Source organism: Podarcis muralis, chromosome 9 (assembly GCF_964188315.1).
Source record: "Podarcis muralis chromosome 9, rPodMur119.hap1.1, whole genome shotgun sequence".
NCBI lineage: Eukaryota > Metazoa > Chordata > Lepidosauria > Squamata > Lacertidae > Podarcis > Podarcis muralis.
In genome coordinates this window covers 5700623-5721527 of record NC_135663.1, presented here as the reverse complement: position 1 = coordinate 5721527, position 20905 = coordinate 5700623, and the positions used below count along the sequence as shown (strand labels likewise).

At 47.0% G+C, this 20905-nt stretch overlaps 1 protein-coding gene across 5 annotated transcripts in view; it reads right to left on the bottom strand.

Annotated features, from left to right (window-relative positions):
• The window catches only part of SLC4A11 (solute carrier family 4 member 11), a 229296-nt gene that overhangs the window by 16742 nt on the left and 191649 nt on the right, over positions 1-20905 (bottom strand). For all 5 annotated transcript variants that reach the window (XM_077933725.1, XM_077933724.1, XM_077933723.1 and 2 more), the window contains exons 10-16: positions 19874-19999; positions 17676-17789; positions 17024-17156; positions 15686-15759; positions 10233-10449; positions 9007-9113; positions 5123-5291 (exon numbers count right to left, since the gene is read on the bottom strand). In XM_077933725.1, the coding sequence (XP_077789851.1) occupies positions 5123-5291; positions 9007-9113; positions 10233-10449; positions 15686-15759; positions 17024-17156; positions 17676-17789; positions 19874-19999 (940 nt within the window). The remainder of the gene's footprint in view (positions 1-5122; positions 5292-9006; positions 9114-10232; positions 10450-15685; positions 15760-17023; positions 17157-17675; positions 17790-19873; positions 20000-20905) is intronic.

The following is a 20905-nucleotide window of genomic DNA, read 5'->3' as shown; positions in this document are numbered from 1 at the left end:
CGTCTGCACTGGGCCCACAATGACCTCTGAGCTTGTTCGCATTTAATAATATTGCCCCAAACATCTCTTTTAACACAAAGCCCAGACCACAAGTCAGAAAGGATTGCCTGGTTGCTTATAATGCCAAGGCAAAACACTGTCAGGGTTTGAGTCTGAAGGCTGCATCTATTTACATTTAGGGGGAAAAACCCACATCATTAAAGGAGACTGGGAAAGGCTAGAGGCAGGGAATATTGGTAAGAGGGAGGGTGGTGCAGTGGTTAGAGCAGGGCTAGCCAGCCTGATGCCCTCCAGATTTTGTTGGACTACAATACTGTAATGGTTCTAGGGGTTGCTCGTGCGTAAGCCTGTGCCAACACCTGGCTGGGTTGCCTGAGTGAACCTTTTCTGTCCGGACAGCCACTCACCCGTGGCTGTCTCAATCGCTGGCAGAATCCGTCAGTGGGCGTTTCTTGAACTTCTTCCAACAAAGAAGTTCTTTCACACCCAGTCTCCTCCTACTTTCCCTGTGTGGAAGCCTTCAGCGCAAGGAGGGCGTAGGCAGCGGAGGACCCTTCCTCCCCCCGCTGGTCCCAGGCAAGGAGTCATGTGACCCCCTCTCAGATTCCCCCATCCGCCCCCCTTCTCCACTGGAGCTGAGCTGATTCCCTTCCCCAGAAGATGGGCTGCCTCTCCCCATCCCGGGACGCTCTCTGGGATCCCTCTGGAGTTCTCTCTCTCCCTCCAGCAGTGATGCCAGTTCCCTGACAAATACCCAACATCCTTGACTCTTGGCCATGTTGGCTGTGGCTAATGGGAGTTGGAGTCCAACTGCCACCTTTTCTTCCTCCATGTCTGAGTGTCAGGCTACAGCTTGGAAGACTAGGGTTCAAATCCACCCTTTGCTAGGAAGCCCACTGAGTGGCCTTGGGGGGTCAGACCCTGTCTCTCAGCCTAATCTACCCCACAGGGTGGTTGTGGAGATTAATTGGGAAGGGGAAAGGATGTACTCCACCTTGAGTAACTTGAAGGAACTGTGGGACACAAGTGGAATGGATGAATGAATGGATGAATGATGTTGCAGCTGACAGACCAGCGAGGAGCCTTGGGCTCAGGACAGTCTCAGAAGTCCTCATCCTTAAGAAGAGGCAACTTAAAATGGGCTGCAGTTGATGAATGGTGATGGCAAATTTCGAGCGATGGAGAGGCGAGCGTGGACACCCAGAGACAAGTCCAAGATGGAGCTCTGGGATGAAAAAAACAGGGTCTTGGGCTAAGCCCTTGACCAGGTAAGAGTCATGGGACTAGCAGAGTTGCTTCCCTGGGAATTGTGAGATCAGGTGCCTGCACTAGACCAAGCTGTGTGCATTTTTCTGGGTGACTCTCCAGATCTGTCTTCTAAGGGCACAGGGCCTCCTGCTCCCAGAAAATGGGGGCACAGAGCCCTTTGTGGGGAGAAGGCCAGAACAGGGCAATGGGAAGTCAGAACTAAGACCTGGGAGGCCCCCGCCAATGCATCTGAGGCCTTTGATGCACATGTGAAAAGCTGCAAATAGGTGGTCGAGGAGTGTGGGGATATTTGAAGAGGTGCAAAGCGTGCACCAGTGGCCGCCTCCTCTGGTATGCCCCACGGAGGACCATACAGTCTGCAAACAACAACACTCTGAAGATCCTGGGCCCCAAGGAAATTCGACTGGCCTTGACTAGAGCCAGGGCCTTTTCAGCTGTGGCCCCGGCCTGGTGGAACATTCTTCCACAAGAGACTAGGGCCCTGCGGGATTTGACATCTTTCCGCAGGGCCTGCAAGATGGAGCTGTTCCGCCAGGCCTTTGGCCAGGGGGCCTTTGGTCAGGGGGGCAGTCTGACCTACTTTCCTTTGAATAAGAACAAGCATGAAGGAGGCCTCCCAGCCTGTTCACTGGTACTATATGATCAGCGAAAACATTTGGTCCTGGCAAGTATTAACCGCTCTCAATCTTAACCTGGTAACAGCCATTTGTCCAGATTTTAATTTGTCTGAATTAATTTTAAGATGTGTTTTAATTCATTGATGCCTATTTTTATGTACACTGTGGTTTTTTGTATGATGCTAGCCGCTCTGAGCCTGGCTTTGGCTGGGGAGGGCGGGGTACAAATTATTATTATTATTATTATTATTATTATTATTATTATACCTCTGGTTGCGAATGGGATCCGTTCCGGAGCCCCGTTTGCAACATGAGCAGAATGCAACCCGTGTCTGCACGTGCTGCGATTCGCCGCTTCTGTGCATGACGTAATTTTGAGCATCTGCGCATGTGCAAGCGGCGAAACCTGGAAGTAACCCTTTCCGGTACTTCCAGGTCACCGCGGGACACAACCTTTAAGGCCCTAAACGGCCTCAGTCCAGTATACCTGAAGGAGCGTCTCCACCTCCATCGTTCTGCCTGGACACTGAGGCCCAGCTCTGAGGGCCTTCTGGCAGTTCCCTCACTGCAAGAAGTGAGGTTACAGGGAACCAGGCAGAGGGCCTTCTCGGTAGTGGCACCCGCCCTGTGGAACGTCCGACCACCAGATGTCAAAGAGAAGAACAACTACCAGACTTTTAGAAGGCATCTGAAGGCAGCCCTGTTTAGGGAAGCTTCTAATGTTTAATAGGTTCTTGTATTTTAATTTTCTGTTGGAAGCCGCCCAGAGTGGCTGGGGAAACCCATCCAGATAGATGGGGTATTCATAATAATAATAATAATAATAATAATAATAATAATAATAATAATAATTGGTATGGCTGTATTATTAAAAAGAGAGAGCCTTGTGTTCTGGCGAATTCTGGTGCTCATAGACACCATCTCTCTCTCTGTCAACCAATACAGAAAGAAAAAATTCAGAAAGAATTTTTCAGGAAGAGGAAGAAAAAATAACGCCGTCTCCCACCAGCCAACATCTGACTCTCCGCTTGGTTCTAGTTAGCTCAGAAACATCAAAGGGAATTCTCAAGCGCTGCAGAGCCTGTGCATAAATCAGGGCTCTCCGCTGGATAAACGCAAGAGCACGTTCCATTTCTTGGCCTACTTTCAGCTCACCCGCCCGCTGGGCGGCTCAGAGGGAGACACAAGCACCGGGGGAACGAAGCGACGATGACGGCAGCAGCGGCAGCGTGGGAGAGCAGCTCCGTGGCTCAAATCCCTTTGAGGGCTGCGCTGCCTTGTGGACCGGAGAGGAGGGTGGGAAGCATTTGGTTGGCCACTGTGAGAAAGCCACTTCCACCCTGCAAAGAAGGTGGTGTTGCGGGCTTCACGCCCCCAGCCCCCAGGCGATTGGGGGAATCCTCGGCCAGCCAATCAGCTGGCTCAGGGGGCGTGCCCTGCCCTATTTAAGGAAGGACGCGGCCAGGGGTCTCTCTCTTTGCTGTTCTCTTTGCTGTCAGCTGTTCCAGCTTTTCCCACCCTCCCGCCCTATAAGGTTTTCCTTCTTGGACCTTGCTATGGACCTTGGTTGGTCGCCACTGAGGGGCCTGGAAGGATTTTCTTCCACTTGGCAAATTGGCACCAGCCACTTGGTTTTCGCCTGCCTGGTAGCAAAATCTTCACAACTTTCTGGGTATTGGCAGTTAGGCATTGGTATAGTTCTGTAGATGGAAGAGGGGAGGAAGCGCCATCACCTGCCCCCCATATTGAAGGATAGTCCATTAAAGGATTCCGGGGGGCGTGGCCCCATCTGAAGCCTAGGGAGTTGAGGGCCTAAGGCATGCCCCCTATTGGTGACCCTGGGGGAGTTCCTAGTTGATGTGCATCAGCAGGACTCCCCCCACTGGTGGATAACCCTTCCCAGACTTCAAGCGGACAGGCTGAAGTCGGATATAGTCGATTAGGACCAATGCCTAAGCCAATACCGCTCATCACCTGTAACCAATAAAGTTGTGGCCTTATTTAGCCCACTAACCTTAATAATTGTGTTATATGTCATTATTTCCACTGGGGGGTGGGGGGACTTGCCACGCAACAGGATGTTGGGCTAGTTGGGCCACTGGCCTGATAGACATGGCAGCCAGACTCTTACGTCTCTGCGCTGGTCTCTATCTCTGGCTGAAAGGGATTCTGGATATACCGGCCTCTTAATTCATATTCACCGCCTTTGGTCAATGCTGCCTGGCATGTGGGGGACCAGAGCAGGATGATTCTGCAGACACAGACAGACTGTAGGGGCTGGAGAGGTGTATTTACTGGACCGCCTCTCCTGGTCTGCCCCGCAGAGGAACTTAAGGTGCATGAATAACCATAGTTTAGAGGTCCCGGGCCCTAAGGAAGTCAGACTATCCTCCACCAGGGCCAGGGCCTTTTCAGTGATGGCTCCAACCTGGTGGGATGCTCTGTCCCAGGAGACCAGGGCCCAGCAGGATTTAACCTCCTTCTGCCAGGCCTGTAAAAAGTTAAAGGGAACCCTGACCATTAGGTCCAGTCGTGACTGACTCTGGGGTTGCGGCGCTCATCTCGCTTTACTGGCCGAGGGAGCCGGTGTACAGCTCATGTGGCCAGCATGACTAAGCTGCTTCTGGCGAACCAGAGCAGCGCATGGAAACGCCGTTTACCTTCCCACCGGAGCGGTACCTATTTATCTACTTTGACATGCTTTCCAACTGCTAAGTTGGCAGGAGCAGGGACAGAGCAATGGGAGCTCACCCCACCGCAGGGATTCGAACCGCCGACCTTCTGATCGGCAAGTCCTAGGCTCTGTGGTTTAAACCACAGCGCCACCCACGTCCCTCCAACAGAATATTAAAAACACATTAAAACATCAAACATTAAAAACTTCCCTAAACAGGGCTGCCTTCAGACGTCTTCTAAAAGTCATACAGTTGTTTATTTATTTGACATCTGATGAGAGGGCATTCCACAGAGCGGGCGCCACCACCGAGAAGGCCCTCTGCCTAGTTCCCTGTAACTTGGCTTCTTGTAGTAAGGGAACCACCAGAAGGCCCTTGGAGCTGGACCTCAGTGTCCGGGCTGAACGACGGGGGTGGAGACGCTCCATCAGTGTATAGTCCTCATTGTGAAGGAAGCAGAATTTCCCAGCATGCCCCCTGCCCCTACCCCACTTCCCCCTTAAACATGGAAGAATTATAACAGGACAGGTGAACACAAAACAGACACACACACACAAATACCTGTTTTCTGGAGCGTTTGTGAGTGATGCCACTATATTTTGCTCGATGAAGAAAAGCATGGACAGCAGGAACCCCAGGCCCATCGCACTCATAACGGAGCCAATGGAGAGCTCTAGGAGGGGGGCCAACACGAACAAGCTCTCCGATGGGTTGTAATTAAACTTAGACACTGAAATACACAAACAGGCAGTAAAGGCTTCTTCAGAAACTGCTTCCCGACTGCCACGGTTTTGCGGGCAGACTTAGGCTGCGGAAAGAAAGTGGACTCACTGCTCTTGTGCAAGAAACCCATTTCCAAAGAAAGAAAAAGTAAGGGGAGGCCTTTTTGCAGCAAGAACAGAGATGGGAAAATGCGCTGAACAATGGAAGATAGTAATTAATTCTCCCAGGTCTGAAACAACTATGTCTACGAAAGGCTACGCATGTGAAATGGATTTTATATTTATAAGATGTAACAGAGGTGCTTTCTGTAAGGAGGAAAAAATGTGGTCAGCTGAAAGAATGGACTAACGACAAGTGAAAGATCAATTGGACATTAAATAAGAAATGATGCGTCTACGGGAGGAAACGATCGACATATGTTTGCAACAGGAGCGAGAAACTTGATTTTAAGAAATTGCATTAAATTAAAGTAATTTGGTTTGATTTGTAATCACTTGGAAAATGAATAAAAGATAATTTGGGATAAAGGAAAATGCGCTTGGAAGTGTGGGATAAACAATTATGTTGGGCAATGTCATATGCAACGTGAAGAACGAATGTTCAATAAATGTAATAGTTGCAAATTAGTTGTTATCCGTCTGTCAATGGAAGAGTGCGCCCCCAGGGTAATAAAAAGAGGTAACACACCTGTTCAAAATTTGTGCAAACAAATCAGGATGGATCTACCACATTTGTTTGGAAAGTTGTGTGTTTGGTATACATTTGAACACTCTTGCGATATCACAACCAATGGATACCACTTTGAAACAAGATGGCGGACGGGACCTTGCAAAACTGCCCTGATCTTCCTGAGCAACCAGGGGCAAGGATTCAATGGGTCACCTGGATATAGCTGGGGATGGGAAGTGCTAATTTTGGAAGAATCTGAACCAAGGGATCATGCAACCCTGTTGGACGGAGGCAATTTTAGATGAGTAGGCAGCAGTGAACTAGCTGCAGACTTCTGTAGTGTGAAATGCAGCCTTGCAAAGTCACTTGGTCAGTTTTGCTACACTGGAGGTGGGTGGTCCAAGCCTTCTCCTTTGGGACGAACCATTCTGGGATCCTAAGCATGGTTTGACCTGCCTCTCATGCGCAAATTCGGGCCACCAGCCATGCTATGTTTAGGGAAGTTTTTAATGTTTGATGTTTTATCGTGTTTTTAATATCCTGTTGGGAGCCGCCCAGAGTGGCTGGGGAAATCCAGCCAGATGAGTGGGGTATAAATATTATTATTATTATTATTATTATTATTATTATTATTATTATTATTATTATCATTCCCCCAAAATGCACATTTGGTGCAATGCATGGGACATCTGCAATTTGGACTCCGGTCCTGACAGAAGCTGTTCCCATTATCATTTTACAGTAGACATAGAGCTGCAGAATATTGCCGTTTGCTCTGAAAATGACTTCTCCCTATGGACCCTTAGCCAAGATCTATTCAAGATCCCTGGAGTTCCTTAGCAGTGGCACTGACTCTGGCATTCTTCCTTAAAGGACCCCTGACCATTAGGTCCAGTCGTGGCCGACTCTGGGGTTGCGGTGCTCATCTCGCTTTATTGGCCGAGGGAGCCAGCATACAGCTTCCGGGTCATGTGGCCAGCATGACTAAGCCACTTCTGGCAAACCAGAGCAGTGCACGGAAACACCGTTTACCTTCCTGCTGGAGTGGTACCTATTTATCTACTTACACTTTGATGTGCTTTCAAACTGCTAGGTTGGCAGGAGCAGGGACCGAGCAACGGGAGCTCACCCTGTCGTGGGGATTCGAACTGCCGACCTTCTGATCTGCAAGTCCTAGGCTCTGTGGTTTAACCCACAGCGTCACCCGCCTCCCGCATTCTTCCTTACCCTCCCCTAAACCCCACCAGGACCTACAATATCCATGCCCCCCCTTCTTTTAAGCTACACAGCCAAAGCAAGCCTGGTCCAGCAAGGCTTGAAAAAGGATGTCCTCTAGTTCAGTGTCCTCCAAATATTGTTGGACTACAACTCCCATCACCCCCAACCCTTTGTCTAAGAGAGCTAGGGATGATGGGCGCCGTAGTCAAACAGCCGATGGCGACCCAAGGTAGAAGAAGACTGTGGACCAGAAATTGCAAGGTCAGTCTTGAAGAACAGCTGGCAGCTGTTGTTGTTACTGGGTGTGTGATGGCGTTTGTGTGTCTGTGCGCCTAGAAACCAGAGTGGCTGCGAAAGGACGGACAGAACCCGAGACCAGGGAGAAGAGACGGTGGATGAAGATTGGAAGAAAGTTTAAAAATGTATTTAGAGAAATATTGTAAAATTAATGAGTGTTAGAAAAATGTTGGAATGAAATTATACGGCTTTAGTAGAAATGTTATAAGGAGTTAAGTATAAATAGGTTTTAGGGTTTTTTATGGTAAGATAAGATTAAAATAAATTAAGACAATTAAATGACAGAAAACAGTGAAAGATGGAAAGGATTTGCTGAAATAATTAATAACTAAAATACAAAAAAGGGAGGTGCGAGGAGGTCGATGAAACAAGTTAATGAAAGATAAAGATATGGAAATATTGGATGTGTTTTTAATTGTTTTTCCTTTTGTTTTTGTGTTGATGTACTGTGTCTTTTGTTTTTTTATATATATGTATTGTAATGTATTGATTTGTATTGTTTACTTTTTCTCTTTCTTTTTTACTTCTTTCTGTAATCTTAAACTTTTAATAAATATTATTTTTTTTTAAAAAAAAAAGGAAACCAGAGCGGCTGCACTCAGGAGATGGCCAAGGGCTTCAGGCAAAACACCAGAGTTAAATCTTTCATCCCTCCAGTGCTTGGGCCAGTTCCCATCTCAGCAGCTGAGTCGCATCTGAAGCTGTTCCTTTGCAAGCTGCGCAACGGGGATTTCCACAAAATACCCCGCATTAGTTTGCTTTCTGACAGGTGGCAAGGGAGCAATTGTCATTAAGGAAGTCAGGGCGCAGGCATGCACACACGCAACCGAAAGCTGCCCACTTTCCAGTTCCGAATGGATGGAATGATGGTCACCTGGGGGGGGGGTGAGAGTGGGGGGAGAGGAACCTTTCTTAATTCTCTTCCATTCATTTCCTCACACTTCCCATGCGCGTCATCACTGGGGCAGGCGATTCCTGCCTTCCTGATGTGGAAAAGGTGACCCGCTTGGCCAAGAGGGACCCTGGATAATTTTTCAGGTTTCCTTGTGCATCTGATCGTCCTAGCAGATGTACCAGGCCATCAGCACGTTTCAATTAGGAAAAATATTAAGTGGCGGGCGGAGGGAAAAGCTCACAGGTCAAACCCATCACCAGAACATCTGTAGGTTTGCTGACAAGTCTTCCTGCCTTTGGCAATTAGGAGAGCCTTTTGTTCCCTTGCCAGAACCATACGGAGGATCAGGTCTTTAATAATAATAAACAATGCAAAAAAAGCGGCATTTTAATTACACTGAAATTAAATTACAGGCTGGAATAACTCGCAGGAACAAAACAAACCCAGCTGATACCATCTCGTCTGATTAGCTCGCCGCATGAATTAACGCCGACTGTGAACTTGGGAGGTGATTATTTGGGGTGGGGGGGGGGGTCAGGCGGGGAAGCCCTGGGGTTTGGGAGTCGCAGTTCTGAGCTATACCTTCCTCAGGCATGATTGCGATCCCAAAAACCTCCCGGCTGCGAGGAGACCAAAGACTTACTTGTTATTTCCTTGAAGAAATAAGACCCCACAGCGGAAAAGGTTAGGACAGAAATGGGCAAGGCACAGTCGGACAGGATTTCGCGGACTCTGGCGTGCAAATAAGGGCTGCAAGGATAAATATATAAAAAAATACTCAGGTCGGGGCAAAGGAATACAGCATTTCTACTTCAGGGGCTTAAAATGGCAGAATGGTAGGTGGTTATACAGAACTGGTCCTACTTAGAGCAGACCCAGCTGGATAAGTTAGTGGGTTAGAGCATGGTGCTGCTGCAGATAATCATCATCATCATCATCATCATCATCATCATCATCATTCCCCCTGGAATCTTTATGGACATAGGATGGATGAACCAATTTAGACTGCTTTTATTTCTAAGTTTGCATCTATATTTCTAGCGAAGGGAGGAGTAAAATCAGATTAACTAACCAACACACAGCACATAAGCCAAGTTAAAAATACTTGAAACACAGATTATTATTTTTTTAAAAAGACCTGGAGATGCCAAGGTTTGAACTTGCAAACTTCTGCATATCTAGGTATTCAATTTGTATACTGTCCTCCTTATGTCGATCTCAGGACAGTTCACAACATATAAAGCAGCATTTTATCATTGAGCCACAGGCCTTCCCCTTCAATCTAATGTACCGGGTTCTAAGATGTTTGCAACCCACCAAGTATTGGTACTATGTCTGGCTTTGCTATTCCATTTTTATTTTTATTTTTGCTTCTCTAAAGGTAAAGGGACCCCTGACCATTAGGTCCAGTCGTGGCCGACTCTGGGGTTGCGGCGCTCATCTCGCTTTATTGGCCGAGGGAGCCGGCGTACAGCTTCCGGGTCATGTGGCCAGCAGGACTAAGCTGCTTCTGGCGAACCAGAGCAGCGCACGGAAATGCCGTTTACCTTCCCGCCGGAGCGGTACCTATTTATCTACTTGCACTTTGACGTGCTTTCGAACTGCTAGGTTGGCAGGAGCAGGGACCGAGCAACGGGAGCTCACCCTGTTGCCGGGATTCGAACCGCCGACCTTCTGCTCGGCAAGTCCTAGGCTCTGTGGTTTAGACCACAGCGCCACCCGTGTCCCAGCTTTTTTTTGTTGTTGCTTTTTTTTGCTGCTCTACAACTCCCATAATTCCTCATCGCTGGTCATGCCGACTGGGGCCAATGGGAGTCGGATGCCAGCAATACCTCGAGGACCACGGGCTCCCCATCACCTTTGACATACCTTTTCTTAAACTGATACAGCGTGTGACCGAGCCAAAGGGTTCCCAGCATCAGCATGAGACTAAGAACGGCCGTCTCTCGCCCATACTGCGTGGCGGCAGGGGGGGCGTCCGTCTGGTTCCCCAGCGCCGAGCGCTCAGCTGACATGTTCCAGAAGAAGGTGGTGTTATCAATCGGTGTGCTGTGCACTCTCGGGAAATGGTAGTACTTTGTAAAAACTAAAACAGAGAGGGAGAGAGAGAGAAGAAAAATGAGCGCATTTTAATAGAAGCCAGGCCCGTGGCACCCATAGGTGGGGCTGGGACAGGGACAAGGGCGAGGAGAACTTGTTTCTTGTTCCAGAGGATCACACAATCTTTCTTGGTTTTCAAACATAATCCGTTCCAAAGACCGTTCGACTTCCAAAATGTTTGAAAACCGAGGCCTGCTAATTCAGTAGAGAAAATTGTGAAAAACAACAGATACACGCAGAGGAAGCTGTTAAACTTCCGAGGTGTGTTCAAAAACGGAAGCATTTTCTTCCGGGTTTTTGGCGTTCGAAAACCGAAACATTCGGCAATGGGGACGTTCGAAAACCAAGGTACCACTGTATTACCTTCTCTGCTCTTTCCAAGAAAAGGAAGACATCTTTGGTCAAACTACATGCTAGGCTCAGCACACAAGGTTTCTCTTTGTCAGGAGTGAGCCAGCAGTGATTCACCCAAACAAGCTGAGCTAAGTCTTTATTAGCAGAAAGCGGGATCTGCAGAGGGGTGTCATGTCTAATGAGCACAGCGACTCAACGCCGGCAGATCTTTCCGCCATGAAGCAGTTGCTCAGACTGAAGTTCCTCACCTCCCCACAGCTGCCTAAGTCCCCTTCTCTCCAGGGTTTCCCCCCAAGCAATCTGAGACTGTGCCTGCATGACCCTAATTTCTCCTCTGCCCTCTTCATGCCTCTCCTGGTCCTGGGAGACAAGCGGGGAGGGGAGCTTGTCGCAGCAGGAATAGGAAATAGCCATGACTCTTCACCAGCTGGACTCATCTCTGCCTCTTGGTCTCCGTCCTCCTCCACTTCAGTTTCTGATTCTGATTCTCCCTGCCACAGACTCTCCCAGTCTGTGAAATATGATATTCGTCTCATATTTCGAAGGCTTTGCATCGGGAGCCTGACCTAAATCCAGAAGTGTCTAGTCTTGCTCGCTCAGAGACCTTTAAGACGCTCCATCTCTCTTACACATAAAACCACACAAAATATGGCGCTGGTTAGAATCACTGTTTATGCAAAGTCCGGGGTTCCGTCAGGTGGAGACGATTTGTCTGCCTGCCAGAGAGAGATTGTTCTCGCAGAAAGAAGACAAGAGTCGTGAAGGGAACAAGCTGACATAGGTCATGCACTGGCTGAAAGGGTAAACAAAACAGGACGATGCCTCCAAGCCCAGCCTTTCAGCGAGTTAAAAGAGCTGCAGACCCTTTTAAGACATCATGAAGTTAACAGGTAAAGATGCTGAGCAGCGGACAACAGTGTAGATGTGGTCTCACGCCATAGCCGGCTAAGCACAGGTGTTTGCTAACCATTGTTCTACAGTTCAATTGTTGTTCCCTGGAAGCTCATGTACGTCATTTTAATATATAACCTAAGATCTGATGTGTGCACCTTTGAAATGCCACGCGATATATACGTCTGTAGAAAATGGCTGATCTTTACGTCATGTTCCTGTTCTTTGGATGAATAAAGCCAACTTTTGCCAATAACACCTAGGGTCTCTGCTCCTTTGTCTGTGCACATGAAGAACTCCATAAAACAGCGACTCCCTAATTTTTCTATATGATTTGTGTTGCATTTGTGATGTTCTATGATGGGGGTTGGCAACCTAAGGCCTGTGGGCCAGATGCGGCCCAATCGCCTTCTCAATCTGGCCCATGGACGGTCTGGGAATCAGCGTGTTTTTACATGAGTAGAATGTGTCCTTTTATTTAAAATGCATCTCTGGGTTATTTGTGGGGCATAGGAATTCGTTCACCCCCCCCCCCCAGAGAGCCAATGTGGTGCAGTGGTTAAGAGCGGTAGACTCGTAATCTGTGGAACTGGGTTCGCGTCTCCGCTCCTCCACATGCAGCTGCTGGGTGACCTTGGGCCAGTCACACTTCTCTGAAGTCTCTCAGCCCCACTCACCTCACAGAGTGTTTGTTGTGGGGGAGGAAGGGAAAGGAGAATGTGAGCCGCTTTGAGACTCCTTCGGGTAGTGATAAAGCGGGATATCAAATCCAAACTCTTCTTCTTCTCCCCCCCCCCCCCAAAAAAAACAATAGTCCGGCCCACCACATGGTCTGAGGGACGGTGGACAGGCCCATGGCTGAAAAAGGTTGCTGACCCCTGTTCTGTGATGTTCCATCATCTTACTGTCTTTTATTGTTCGTAAGCCGCTTTGCAATTCGTTTCACTGAAAAGCGGCATAAAAATGTAATAAATTATTTTCTTTAAGCGTCAGGCAAAAACATTCCTCTTCTTCCAGGTAAACCGGCCTGTGATCACTGGATGAAGGGTGGCATAGAAATTAAATAAATACATAATAATAAAATGATAATAATAAAGTGGGGAACTTGTGGCTGTCGGCTGGAATGCTCCAGGGAACCCAAAGCCACAGCCCCCGGCCCTTTTCGCAACATTCTCTTCCAAGATTTGCATCTCCGTCCCTATCTATGCTCGCTTGGAGCTTCCATAATAATAATAATAATAATAATAATAATAATAATAATAATAATAATAATAATAATAATAATTTATTATTTGTACCCTGCCCATCTGGCTGGGTTTCCCCAGCCACTCTGGGCAGCTTCCACAGAGACCAAAAATACACTAAAATGGCACACATTAAAAACTTCCCTGAACAGGGCTGCCTTAAGATGTCTTCTGAATGTCAGGTAGTTGTTTATCGCTTTGACATCTGATGGGAGGGCGTTCCACAGGGCGGGTGCCACCACCGAGAAGGCCCTCTGCCTGGTTCCCTGTAACTTGGCTTCTCGCAATGCGGGAACCACCAGAAGGCCCTCGGAGCTGGACCTCAGCGTCCGGGCAGAACGATGGATGTGGAGACGCTCCTTCAGGTATCTGATTCAGGTATCCATTGACACCAGCAGAACTTATTTCCAGCTTTGTGCTGCTGGGCTGGGGAAGACTGTCGTCCAAGCTGAAGGCCACATTCCTATCTGGGCAAGAGTAAGAGCCACGCCCATTGCCCCACCCACTTCTGCTCCTGGCCCCACCCACTGCCATGTGGCCCCTCAAAGGTTGCTTACAAGGAAGGTGGCCCTCAGGCTGAAAAACACCCCCCACTGCTGATCTCTGGCACTACAAGCATGGGGGATAGCTCAGTCGGTAGGGACTGAGACTCTTAATCTCCAGGTTGTGGGTTTGAACCCTATGTGGGGTGGAAAATTTCTGAATTATAGGGGGGGTTGGACTAGATGACCCTTGTGGTCCCTCCCAACTATCCTAAGCACACGCTCTGTCTCCTGCTCCCATTTCTCGGTTCGTGATAACTGACTGGCAGGTTATCTCCCCAAGCCCGCCATGTAATTAGGAATTTAGTATTTAATATTCAACTGCTGCTTATTAACAACTTTCGGCTGATGCGGCCCAGGAGGACAGCTGAAGGGATCCCTCTCTGCACAAAAATTGATTAAGAGATTGCCCTTTAAATAACACAAAAGGCGTCTCCTGACCAAAGCAGAGCTGTGGCGGCTTCGGGGAGTTATTTAAGGTCCCTCTAATGTTGTTTGCTTCAGCTGCTGCCTGGCTGTTTCCTGCAAAGTGCAGAAGTCAAGATCAAACAGGAGTGCAGCTTAGGTGGCTGAGCCACAACTTTGGAAAACAAAGTGTCATTAAGCTGGTGAGAAGAATGTGGGGCTTGAATGTGATGAGATTTTAAAAAGAGAGGGAGAGGGAAACCTCCCACGCCTCTTTCCTGCAGAGCCGCTGGACCAGCGGAGCTTTAGAAATTAGGAGAGATATTCAACTGATCTTCCCGTTGGAAGGAAATGGGTCATACACAGGGATGGAAAAGGACACGGCCTCCCCCCTCCAAGCCCCCAGCAAGCGAGTTCCGAAAAAAACAACCGGGGGGTTAATGAGGGCTAGAGATTCTGGTTATTCCGTACATCTGCAGACCACAGAGGCAGAGGAAAACAACTCATTTCTTGCACTCGTTTGTGGGCAGAGGAAATTGCGAACATTCACGCCTTACATTCGAAGCACTTTCACCCCACTTTAAGCTGTCATGGTTTCCACCCAAAGAATTCTGGGAGTCGTAGCTTGTTAAGGGTGCTGGGAGTTGTGAGGAGACCCCCCATTTCCCCTCAAAAAACTACAGTTCCCAGATTGATTTGATGATCAATCCCTCTTCACACAGAGCTCTGGGAACTGTAGTTCCGTGAATGGAACAGGGGGGTCTCCTAACAACTGTCAGCACCCTTAACAGACTACGTCTCCCAGGATTCTTTGGGGGAAACCACCAGTTTAAAGTGGTGTCACAGAGCTTTAAATTTATGGCGTGAATGTGTGAGGCAGCTTTTTGCCGGCCCGGCGCACCCTAAATGTTCTGGGCCTCAGCCTCTCAACCAGCAACCGCTATGAGAGGCCTCCAAATTGAACTTGCTTTTTAAGGTTAGGAGTCCAACCGTTCAGCAGATCTGCGGTATGATCTGTGCCGATTCTACCCTTTGGAATCACGGCACAAAAACAAGGCACGAATGAAGGTCCTCAGTTCCAAAAACTTTCCACACCTCGTTCTACAAAGCCTTTTTTGCATGACTGAAGAACAGAATAACTGCAGATGGTGACAGCAGTCACGAAATTAAAAGACGCCTGCTTCTTGGGAGAAAAGCAATGACAAACCTAGGCAGCATCTTAAAAAGCAGAGACATCACCTTGCCAACAAAGGTCCGTATAGTTAAAGCTATGGTTTCCCCAGTAGTGATGTATGGAAGTGAGAGCTGGACCGTAAAAAGGCTGATCGCCGAAGAATTGATGCTTTTGAATTCTGGTCTGGAGCAGACTCTTGAGAGTCCCATGGACTGCAAGGAGATCAAACCGATCCATTCTGAAGGAAATAAGCCCTGAGTGCTCACTGGAAGGACAGATCCTGAAGCTGAGGCTCCAATACTTTGGCCACCTCGTGAGAAGAGAAGACTCCCTGGAAAAGACCCTGATGCTGGGAAAGATGGAGGGCACAAGGAGAAGGGGACGACAGAGGACGAGATGGTTGGATAGTGTTCTTGAAGCTACCAGCATGAGTTTGACCAAACTGCGGGAGGCAGTGAAAGACAGGAGTTCCTGGCGTGCTCTGGTCCATGGAGTCACGAAGAGTTGGATACGACTGAACAACAACAACAAAAGAACAGAAGGCTGCAACAACACAACTCCTCGTGGCTTCCACAACCAACAACAAAGAGAGTCACCTGTTGCCTGGCTTACCTTTCGTTATGCCCTTGAGAGCATCAAGGACAAATGTGATGGAGATAAAAAGTGCAATGATTTCTTCCGTCGACCTGCGAAGAAATTCCATGTGGGTCATTGAATATGAGTTACAAGGTCTTATTTGCATCAGCGTTTTAAAATATATTTTAAGGAAAAAGCAAGGGGTGAAACCCTACGCCAAAGGATAAATGGACATCAATCTGACATCAGGAATCACAAGGCAGAGAAACCAGTAGGAGAACCCTTCAATCTCCCAGGACATTCTATACAAGATCTCAAAGTAGCTGTCATATTATAAAAGAATTTCAGAAACAGACTGGAAAGAGAAGTTGCTGAATTACAATTTATTACCAAACTTAAAACCACGGAGAGACCTGGTCTGAATGAAGATATTGGATTCTTATCTCATTATACACGATAAAGCTATTTTTGGCCATCTCATCCCTTGCTTTTTCCTGTAAGACCAATTGCAGTCGTTAACAGTCGTCAACAGGTTTACCACACCTATCAGCCAATCACCCATTCCTACCACCCTTCTGAGTAATACCCCTAAACCCACCCTCTCACTATATATAAAGGTCTGGTGACTTCTGTTTCAGTGTATCTGAAGAAGTGTGCATGCACATGAAAGCTAACACCCAGAACAAACTTAGTTGGTCTCTAAGGTGCTACTGGAAGGATCCCCCCCCCCAAATTTCTTTTACATGTTGGTGACAGACTTTTTAGAATCATAGAATCATAGAGTTGGAATAGACCACAAGGGCCATCGAGTCCAACCCCCTGCCAAGCAGGAAACACCATCAGAGCACTCCTGACATATGGTTGTCAAGCCTCTGCTTAAAGACCTCCAAAGAAGGAGACTCCACCACACTCCTTGGCAGCAAATTCCACTGTCGAACAGCTCTTACTGTCAGGAAGTTCTTCCTAATGTTTAGGTGGAATCTTCTTTCTTGTAGTTTGGATCCATTGCTCCGTGTCCGCTTCCCTGGAGCAGCAGAACACAACCTTTCTCCCTCCTCTATATGACATCCTTTTATATATTTGAACATGGCTATCATATCACCCCTTAACCTCCTCTTCTCCAGGCTAAAGACATGCATCCTTTTGTGACATAGTAATTCTGTTTTACTAGCAAACCGGAAGTTAAACAAACCCCTTTCCAGCCCCGCGAGGAGCACGGGGAGCGTTCGTGTGACACACCTGCACACAGAAGTGTCGCAAAACACAGTTTGGAAAGCTCCGGACTAGATGATCCTCAGGGTCCCTTCCAAGTCTATGATCCTATTGCGGCAATTTCCCGCCTACCGAAGTGGTGGAGATAATGTGAGGAGTTACCTTTTGAAGAGCTTCATTACAAGACTGAAATTGAAAAGGGAGTAGAGCATCAGGAAGAAACTGTTCCAGAGTCCCACCCAGGCGTAGAAAGCGCGAAATTCCAAGTTGTAGTCAGTGCAGATCCCTTTGATGACTGGAAACGGAAAGAGCATCATCACACAAAGATAGGAATGTACCAATGGCAGCCTCAGCTAACCAAATACAACAACCAGCCACATACAAGAATTAGGTTCCTGTCTTTTTATATTGTAAACCACCCTGTGATCCTTGGAAAACGGGCAATATATAAATATAGTCAATAATAATAAGTATATAAAAGTAATATTCTACGCCTAAAGTAACCAGCACATAAACAATTGCATGCAACAACTCGTGCAGTTGCACAAAGAAGGCATATAGTTATTAAATCATGCTGCAGAACTGTAGTGCCACATGGGGCTTGATTTGTTTATACATATTGTAAACATGCAATAATAAAACAACAACAACAACTTATCTTTTATACCCCACCCATCTGGCTGGGTTTCCCCAGCCACTCTGGGCGGCTCCCAAGAGAATATTAAATAACACGCTAAAACATAAAACATTTTTAAAAATCTCTAAACGGGGCTGCCTTCAGACGCAACACAAGCAGCTGGCGCGACAAACTCACCATTGATGTAGAGCGCTAAAGGAGCCGTCGTCAACAGCACCACAAGCGGCTGGCCTGAGAACAGCGCATAGAGCAGACCACCAATGCACTGGCCAACGATGGTTTTCTGCACATCTGAAAAGTTAGAAAGGAGGACAGGGGAGCGGGGATAGAAAGAGGAATTTGCAAGAATCAGGTGGCTGTCGAAGCAAGCTTGCGTTAAATGACGGCACCACTGATGGTGCAAAGAGCACAGTGCACTATGCACACTGGTGCAACAGACATGCTCAAAGCATTAGCTAGGAGCGGAGCTGTGGGAGAATGGACTGTCACACTGGACACAGTTGTGTAGATGTCTGCATCTTTTTTGGTGCGAAAGCAAAACAGTTACAAAGTCTCTCCTTCTCCTTATAACAGTCTTCTCTTTTGCACTGCAGCCGCAGTGCCTGCACTGCATATATCTTTTAAAAAAGTATCCTAACAAAGTACATTGGAACTGAATGCAGTGCTAAGCACCAACTTCAGATTTTCAGCTTTCAAGAAAGCTTGCAGTCCATCTGACACTGAAGAACCACATGCAAACAATGAGCGTGGAAATCTCAGGAACCGGGAGGGCTGGGTCTGGGTCTAATTTCCAGGGGTTGGGGACAAGTCTTTGATACCCCTCCTTCTGATTAGCAAAGCCAGAATAAATAACATTAATAAACATGGCTTGCTTTCATACAAGCAGTCAAGGCAGTTTTACTCTTTTAAGGCGCTGCTAACTTCTCGCCCTTTTTCGATTGCACTGGATATTTTCCAATAATAATAATAATAATTTATTATTATCATGCATAGCTTTCTGTTTTTGCAAGCCACTGTGAACTGGAAAAAGCAGACTATAAACGCTGAAATGAAGCATGTGTGATGCAAAGCTATAGCGAACCTGCAAATTTGCTCCATTTGTACTTTTTCATTAGAGCAAGCCAATGTGCTTGACTTCTGATATACCACCGGGTGAAGGCGCCATGCACTCTACTGGCCCTCAAACCAGTTCTGGGCGATATACCGATACATCGCCCAGGCCTAGTGTGCATGTGTGTGAACTACTAGTCTAATCTAAGCAGTAAGCTTATATTGGGACGCGGGTGGCACTGTGGGTTAAACCACAGAGCCTAGGACTTGCCGATCAGAAGGTCAGCGGTTTGAATCCCCGCGACAGGGTGAGCTCCCGTTCCTCAGTCCCTGCTCCTGCCAACCTAGCAGTTCGAAAGGATGTCAAAGTGCAAGTAGATAAACAGGTACCGCTCCAGCGGGAAGGTAAACGGCGTTTCCATGCGCTGCTCTGGTTCGCCAGAAGCGGCTTAGTCATGCTGGCCACATGACCCAGAAGCTGTACGCCGGCTCCCTCGGCCAGTAAAGCGAGATGAGCGCCGCAACCCCAGAGTCAGCCACGACTGGACCTAAAGGTCAGGGGTCCATTTACCTTTAAGCTTATCTCGGGGAGAGAAGAAAAATCGCCCCCGAAAGAGCTTCCTTCGTTTAGACAGCAGTGGTTTCTTTGGTTGTGATCACACAGATTAGATCTTCCCTCAGGGATGAAGGATGAAGATTGGAAGAAAGTTTAAAAAATTCATTTAAAGAAAAACTGCAAAGTTAATGAGTGTATGAAAAATGTTGGATGAAACTATTTGGTTTTAGTAGAAATGCTATAAGGAGATAAGTATAAATAAGTTTTAAGTTTATAAGGTTTTTATGGTAAGATAAGGTTAAAATAAGTTAAGATAATTAAATGACAGAATATATAAATAAGTTAAGATAATCAAATGACAGAATATATTGAGAAAGATGGAAAGGATTTGCTGAAATAGCAAAATTGAATTAGAATACAAAAAAGGGAGGTGTGAGGAAGTCAATGAAATAAGTAAATGAAAGATAAGGACATAGATATTGGAGGTGTTTGTTTTTTAAAATATTTTTGCTCTTATATGTTTTTTGGGGTTTTTTTGTTCTCCTTTTTTCTTTTTCTTTCTATAATTTTGTCGTATTGTTTTTTTTAGTGTTCTTGTGTTTTTATTTTTGAAGTATTGATTTATTGTTATTCTTCTTCTTTCTTTGTAATTGTTAAATTCTTAATAAATATCTTTTTTTAAAAAAAAAAATAGATCTTCCCTCAGGGCTCCCCAGTGAGAACCGGAGCTTGCAGGGGGGCAGGCGAGGGACAGGGCAGGAAGACTCACCAATGACTCCGTCCGTGTTTTCGTCGTTGAGGGAGCCAAAAGCGATGGAAGGCAGGAGGCAGGCGAAGTACAGAAAGATCATGGTGGTGATGTATTTGCCTATGGCTTTGTTGTTGCCGATGATGCCTAAAACAAACCCCAAAGAGCAAAGTGAAGAAAGGGGTGGGGGAACTCCGCATGGATCGAAGCGCGCTCAACGCCAAAGCCGTAACCAAAAGGGCAGACCCACACTGCAGAGGGAAGGACTGGACAAGCCTCACGGTACCTTCCAACTCTATGGTTCTAATAAGAAGCACATGGACAACAAGAGTCATCCCATTTAAGTGGGGGTTGGCTGGGACAGTGCCCCATTTGCCCTACTGGACTAGCCACGGCTGGTTTGGAGACTTCCCTGAGTGAATCTGCTGCCATGCTTCACTATCAGTGCTCCCTAAACAATTTGGGGGCCACTGCCCCTTAGTTACATTAATAATAATAATAATAATAATAATAATAATAATAAATAAAAAAAAATTATTTATACCCCGCCTTTCCCGGTTCAGAAAACCGGGCTCAGGGCAGCTAACAACAAATCTAAAACACTTAATTGATGCTACAAAAAACAGCATAAAGTATGGTATAAAACGTGAATAACAATAAAATCAAAAATCAATTTAGGGGGGAAATCCATTCAATGAACATTAGATGATCACCGGGGCTAGCTGGCTAAATTAGTTCTATTTGGGCCAGCGAGGAGACCAGGGGAGAATTAGCTGTGGGATCCCAGAGCGGGTAATCTTCATAAAAAGGGGAGGAGGAGGGAAGGAAGGGGAATAAAAGCGAAATGGTGCCCCCTATCCTATAAAAAGCATTATTCTTGTTTATAAAACCCTATAGAGAGAAGAGTGCGCATTACAGTCGTATCTTGGATCCTGAACGCCTTAGTACTCAGATGTTTTGGCTCCCGAACGCTGCAAACCTGCGAGTGTGTGTTCCGGTTTGCGAACGTTTTTTGGAAGCCGAACGTCCGACGCGGCTTCCGACTGAGTGCAG